Raw genomic sequence first — 7097 nt, forward strand, 5'->3', positions numbered from 1 at the left:
TCATCCTGGAGACGTTCAGACACAGCTCCTTCGCCCCCTTCACCATCCCCCACAGGTGCCTCCTCTGCCCTTTTTGTGTTCTTTTGGGGTGTGTGTGTGTGTGTGTGTGTGTGTGTGTGTGTGTGCGTGCGCATGCATGCATGCATATACATGCCCATGTCTGGGGCTTGAGCTCAGGGCCTGGGAGCTGTCCCTGAGCTTTTTTACTCAAGGCTAGCGCTCTACCACTCGAGTCCCAACTCCACTTCCGGCTTTTTGTAGATTCATTGAAATTAAGAGCCTCAGAGGGCTTTCTTGCCCAAGCTGACCTCCGAAGGATGATGCTCAGATCCTAGTCTCCTGAGTAGAAAAGATTACAAGAGTGAGCACTGGTGCCCAGCTTTGCTGTTGAATGTTCTACCTAGAATTTGTAGGCCCTCAGAATCGAACCCTTGTCCAAATAAATCCTGGCACACTCCATTCCCTCAGAAATATTTTGTTTTTCTTGTATACACCTGGCACAGCTTCAGCCTTGAATATGTTCTAGAATTTGAAGCCCTCAGACCTTGATTTTGAGAGTTAGTCAACATTTACTTCCTCCCAAATGTTGATCTAGTAATTCCTAGAATAAGCTTCAAACTCCCAGTGGCTCATGCCCTTCATCTGAGGGTTCTAGTTTGAAGTCAGCCTGGGCAGACAAATCCCAGAGACTCTTACCTCCAGTTAACTAGCAAAAAGCTGGAAGTGGAGCTGTGGTTCAAGTGACAGAGCACCAATCTTGAGTGGAAAAGTGAAAGGCCTTGAGTCCAAGCCCGAGTATCAGCACAAAACCAAAAACAAGCCAGGTCCCATGACACTGGTGGCTCACACCTGTAATCCCTGCTGCTCAGGAAGCTGAAATCTGAGCACTGTAGCTCTGCGGCAGTCTTGGCAAGAAAGTCCATGAGACTCTTATCACTAGTAAACCACTCAAAAATCAGAAGTGGTGCTGTGGCTCCATTGGGAGAGCACTAGCCTTGAGCACAAAGAGGCTCAGGGACAGCTCCCTGAGTTCAAGCCCCAGGACCAGCACAAAAATAAATAAATAAATAAGTAACTGCAAGGCTGGTCTGGCCCTGGCCACCCACCTGCTCCTTGCCTGCACAGCAGGGCCCAGTGCCCAGCTGGGCACCCAGCAGAGTGGGCACATGCTGACGCTGAGGACCAGGGGCTGAGGAAAGGGCTCCCCTGTTGCCCCTCCTCCCAGCCCCCATCTCTCCCCCCTCCCCACTCAGGTGGTGGGAAGGTACTGGGGTGTGGTGGTGAGTGGAGCAGGTGCACCCAGCTCTTCCAGCCCCCGAGGCTGACAGATCCTCCTCCTTCCCCCAGCACAACGAAGGACACCATCCTGAACGGATTCTACATTCCCAAAGAGCGATGCGTCTTCATCAACCAGTGGCAGGTCAACCATGACCCGTGAGTATGCAGCGCGCCTGCGCTGTCAGGGCTGCCCTGTGGCTCACACGGGTGGCTCACACCTGTCATCTCTGCTGCTCAGGAGGCTGAGGTCTGAGGATCCAGGTTTGAAGCCAGCGCAGGCAGGAAAGTCTGTGGGACTCTTATCTCCAATTAAATCACAGAAAAAGCTGGAAGTGGCTCTGTGACTCAAGTTGTAGGGCAGTAGCCTTGAACAAAAGCAGCTCAGGGACAGTGCCCAGGCCATGAGTTATAGCTTCAGGACCCGGAAAACAAACAAACAAACAAACAGAACACTTGATAGTGGAGCTGTGAGTCTTAAGTAAAAACGTAGCCGGGTGCCTGGGGTTCAGGCCTGTCATCTTAGCTACTCAGGAGGCTGAGATCTGAGGATTATGGTTCAAAGCCAGCCCAGGCAGGAATGTCTGTGAGATTTATCTACAATAAAATACATCAGAAAACCAGAAATGGATCCATGGCTCAAGTGGTAGAGCACTCACCTTGAGCTGAAGAGCTGAGGGACAGCGCCCAGGCCCAGAGTTCAAGCCCCACACGTGACAAAAAATAAATAAATAAAAGTGTGAGGCCCTGAATTCAAGCCCTAGTGCCAACACAAAATATGTAACTTAAAATATACAATATAAATTACACAATATATGATTATGGCACGTAATGTAATATTTATGATATATAATACATAGTAAAGTGCTAGCCTTGAGCAAAAGCAGCTCAGGCACAGTGTCTAGATCCTGAGTTCAAACCCCAGGACTGGCACACACATACACAAAATATTGTGCCTGGGCACTGGTGCTCACACCTGTCATCTTAGCTATCAGGAAACTGAGATTGAAGGATCACAGTTCAAAGCTAGCCTGGGCAGGAAAGTCCATAAGACTCTCATCTCCAATAAACCACCAAAGATCTCAAAGTGGAGTTGTGGCTCAAGTGGTAGAGCACCAGCCTTCAGTGAAAAAGCTCTGGGACAGTGCACAGGCCCTATGTTCACACACACACCCACAAACATACAAATATACTGTATATTATATAACATTTATATTTAATATGTACATATGCTATTTGATATAGGACATCGATAATATAATGTATATACATACGTGTTCTAACCCTTGGGTTCTCAGTAAAAATCCACATCAGCATCTTCCCTCAGCTGGGATTCTCCATCTCCTCTTCCCTTGCAGGGAGACATGGGGGGACCCCTTTGAGTTCCGCCCAGAGCGCTTCCTCACCGATGGGGAGACCACCTTGAACAAGCCACTGAGCGAGAAGGTCTTGCTGTTTGGCCTGGGCAAGCGCCGGTGCATTGGGGAGATTCCTGCCAAATGGGAGATGTTCCTCTTCCTGTCCACACTCCTGCACCAGCTGGAGTTCAGCCTGACGCCCGGCGTGGAGCCCGACCTCACCCCCACCTATGGGCTCACCATGAAATATGCCCGCTGCCCGCATTTCCGGGCGCATCCCCGCTCGGCCAAATGAACAAGGCCCTGCGGTGCCAGGGAAAAGGGGGCACCTGTGGGGCTTGGGTTTGATTGCTTTCCACTTGTTGATTTTATGGAGATATAATGCTTTTCCCATAGGTCACATCGCCTGAAGGATATTCATAAAGTAGTGTAAGCATCTCCTTGTACCCCCAGGACCCCCAGGATCATTTGCATGTCATGACTGTCCCCACTGATCTGCCATCCCCCGCCCCCCACCCCCAGCTACGAATCTTCTTCCTTTCCCTATTGCCAAGCTTTTGAAGCAGGGAAGAAATTATCTAGACCAAACCCAGACGCCTCAATAAACACCAAGCAGACACTGCCGTGTTTGTCAATCTACATTGCACCAAGGCTATCTCCTTGAGGACTGGAACTCAGGGCCCGGGCACTGTCTCTGAACTTCTTTTGCTCAAGGCTAGCACTCTACCACTTGAGCCACAGCACATCTTCCGGCTTTTTCTGTGTATGTGGTACTGAAGAATCGAACCTGAGGACTTGGTGCATGCTAGGCAAGCACTTTACCACTAAGCCACCTTCCCAGCCCACTTTGTTGTTGTTGTTCAGGACCCTGGGACTTGAACTCAGGGCCTGGGCACTGTCCCTGAGCTTTTTCTTTTTTTTTCTCAGCATCAGTTCTCTACCATTTGAGCCACAGCCATATTCCTGGCTTTTTGCTAGTTCTTTGGAGATAAGAGTCTCCCAGGGCTGGGAAGGTGGCTCAGTGGTAGAGTGCTTGTCTTGTATGCATGAGGTCCTGGGTTCGATTCCTCAGCACCACATAAGCAGAACAAGCCAGAAGTGGCACTGTGGCTCAAGTGGTAGAGCACCAGCCTTGAGCTGAAGAGCTGAGGGACAGCACCCAGGCCCAGAGTTCAGGCCCCACGACCAACAAAACAAAACAAAACAAAAGTCTTCCAAACTATTCTGCCGGGCCTGCCTTTGAACCATGTCCCTCAACTCTCTGCCTCCTGGGTAGCTAGGATTTCAGGCCTGAGCCACTGCCTCCTACCTCCCTAGAAGGGCAGGATAGTCCTGAGGGGGTTCCCCAAACTGACCTTGCAGGAACCAGAGGTGGCCACTAGTTCTCGCGCATGCCCAGGTGGCTCGGGGGTGCCAGAATTGGACACATACACATTCTGTTCCCTACAGCAAGCTAGAGGTAGACCAGGCCAGTTCTGCCATTCCCAATCACCCGGAATGTTCTCCCAGTTCTAGGAGACAGTCACCATTGTATTCACTTGAGCCGGGTGCTGGTAGCTCTCTCCTGTTGTCCTAAAGACTCAGGAGGCTGAGCTCCTCGGATCCTCCGTCAAAACCAGCCTGGGCAGGAAAGTCTGTGAGACTCTGATCTCCAATGAACCACCAGAAAACTGGAAGTGGTGCTGTGACTCAAGTGGTAGAGTGCTAGCCTTGAGCAAAAGAGCTCAGGGACAGTGTCCAGGCCCTGAGTTCAAGCCTCAGGTCTGGTATCACACACACACACACACACACACACACACACACCAAACTTGTATTCACACCTGTAATCCTAGTTACTCAGGAAGCTGAGATCCAGAGAATCTGAATCTCAGTTCAAGGCCAAATCAGCCAGCGAAGTCCACCAATCTCCATCTCCAAAACTAGCTACTCAGGAGATTGAGATCTGAGGATCACGTTCCAAAGTCAGCCTGGGCAGGAAAGTCCAGAAGAGTCTTTTGTTGTTTTGTCCATTGTAGGGCCTGGGTGCCGTCCCTCAGCTCTTCAGCTCAAGGCTAGGACTCTACCACTTGGCCACAGCTCCACTTCTGGCTTTTTCTGTGAATGTGGTACTGAGGAATCGAACCCAGGGCTTCATGCATGCTAGGCAAGCACGCTACCACTGAGCCACCTTCCCAGCCCCAGGAGAGTTTTATCTCCAATGAACTACCGATAAGCTAGAAGTGGAGCTGTGGCTCAAGTGGTAGAGTACCAGACTTGAGCAAAAAAGCTATCAAGGGTGTAAGACTCTGAGTTTAAGCTCCAGTACACACACACACACACACACACACACACAATTCTGGGAAAGGTGTTCCCAGGTTCTCAAGGCCTGGACAAAGCTACCGTGCGTGCAACTGTTTGCAAACATACCAGGCTGAGCCTGCGCCCACTTCCTCTCATTCCTTCCCCCACCCAAAGCTGGGTAGGGTGTGGGGGGTGCTAGCGTGCCAGGGAACAATGAGAAGCTCTCAGAAGGAAATTCTCTTGGTGGATTGGCCACTGCTACCCACCCCCTTCCACCAACACCAGGCCTGGACAGCTGGTGTTCAGGCCTCTGTCTCTCTCTGTCTCTCTGTCTCTCTCTCTCTCTCTTTCTTTCCTCCAGCAAGTCCACCGTCAGACTAGTGGCTCACACCTGTCATCCTAGCTCTTCAGGAGGCTGAGATATAAGGATCACGGTTCAAAGCCAGCCTGGGCAGGAAAGTCCTGAGACTCTAATCTCCAACGACTCACTCAAAAAGCAGAAGTGGAGCTGCGGCTCCACGTGGTAGAGGAGTAGCCTTGAGTGGAAAGAGCTCAGGGACAGCACCCAGGTCCTGAGTTCAAGCCCTAGGACCGCCGCCTCCACCCCAAATGTTTGTGAATTGAGCTGCTCATTTTCCTTACTATGTACCCCAAAACCTCTGGGCCCAGGCTCAGCCCTCTCCATCCATGGGAGAGGCAGCTCCAGATCCGATCTCCTGCCTTTCCTTGTGACCAGGAAGCTGGAACAGCAGCGGGCACCCCCCAACATGGCTACTCACCAGCCCGCTGCGTCCCCATGCCAACCCCACCTGGCAGGAATGCTGTCCTGAGACACGCCAGCAGACACGTACCACCCCAGCTCAGACCCGGGGCCTACCCACGCAGGCGCACACCTGACCACACCTGGCATCTCCTGCAGCTGTGCACACATGTTGGGGACCAGCATGCCCCGTGCATGACCTCCCTGTACCCTTGGTACTCTTGTTTTGTGTGTGCTAGTCCTGGGACTTGAACTCAGGGCCTGGGTGCTGTCCCTTGGCTTTTCCCATCCAAGGCTAGAGCTCTACTATGTGAGCCTCAGCTCCTCTTCTGGCTTTTTGGGTTTTTCTGTTTCTTTGTTTGTTTGTTTTTTTTTGTTAGTTGTGGGGCTTGAACTCTGGGTCTGGGCGCTGTCCCTCAGCCCTTCAGCTCAAGGCTAGCGCTCTACCACTTGAGCCACAGTGCCACTTGTGGCTTTTCTGCTTATGTGGTGCAGGGCCTCATGCACTCTACCACTGAACCACCTTCTCAGCCTTCTGGAATTTTTGGCTGGTTTATTGGAGAAATATGTCTTATAGACTTTCCTGCCCCTGGATAGCTTCAAATCATGATCCTCAGATCTCAGCCTCCTGAGAAACTAGGATTACATGCAGGAGCCACCAGTGCCCTGCCAGTTTAACTATGTTAAACCTTGTCAAATTTACTCTGATTTTAGTGTACCATCTCTGTCCTGCTAGATGGATCCTTGAATGGTACACAGATAAATCGTTAATTTCCTCAATATGCAAAGAGTTCCTACTAATATATATATATACATATATGTGTATATATATGTATATGTGTGTGTGTATATATATGTATACACACACACACACACACACACACACACACATATATACAAGCCCAGTGCTGGTGGCTCACTCCTGTAATCCTATTAGAAGTCTGTTATCTGAGGATGGAGGTTCAAAGCCAACCTCAGGAGACCAATCAGAGAAACTCCTATCTCCAGTTAACCAACAAGAAGCTGGAGGTAGAGCTGTAGCTCAAGTGGTCAAGCATCAGCCTTGAGTGAAAAAGCTAAGGGGTCAGCAACCAGGCCCTGAATTCAATTCCCAGTACACACATACACACACACACACACACACGCAAATAAATATGCAAGGCTGAAGATGTGTCTCAGTGGTAGAGTTCTTATCTAGTATGCACAAGGCCCAAGGTTCAATCTCCAGCCCTGAAAAAAAAAATAAAAAATAGATATGTCATTCCAAGTGGCACTAAATGCTATTGAGAAGGAGCAAGGTTGGTATAAGAGACAGGCCTGGGCTGGGCACTGGCTGCCACCTGTCATCCAGCCGCATGGGAGGTGGAGACTTGACAGGATGGCAGCTGGATGCCAGACCATGGCAAAAAAAAAAAGTACAAGAC

At 50.4% G+C, this 7097-nt stretch overlaps 1 protein-coding gene across 1 annotated transcript in view; it reads left to right on the forward strand.

Moving 5' to 3' along the window:
- The window catches only part of LOC105982355 (cytochrome P450 1A2-like), a 10214-nt gene extending 6962 nt beyond the window's left edge, over positions 1–3252 (forward strand). The window contains exons 5-7 of the mRNA XM_013011929.1: positions 20–55; positions 1348–1434; positions 2634–3252. Of these exons, the coding sequence (XP_012867383.1) occupies positions 20–55; positions 1348–1434; positions 2634–2928 (418 nt within the window). The 3' untranslated portion in view covers positions 2929–3252. The remainder of the gene's footprint in view (positions 1–19; positions 56–1347; positions 1435–2633) is intronic.
- The last annotated feature ends 3845 nt before the right edge of the window (positions 3253–7097 follow it).

Source organism: Dipodomys ordii, unplaced genomic scaffold (assembly GCF_000151885.1).
Source record: "Dipodomys ordii isolate 6190 unplaced genomic scaffold, Dord_2.0 Scaffold15, whole genome shotgun sequence".
In the NCBI taxonomy this organism is placed as follows: domain Eukaryota; kingdom Metazoa; phylum Chordata; class Mammalia; order Rodentia; family Heteromyidae; genus Dipodomys; species Dipodomys ordii.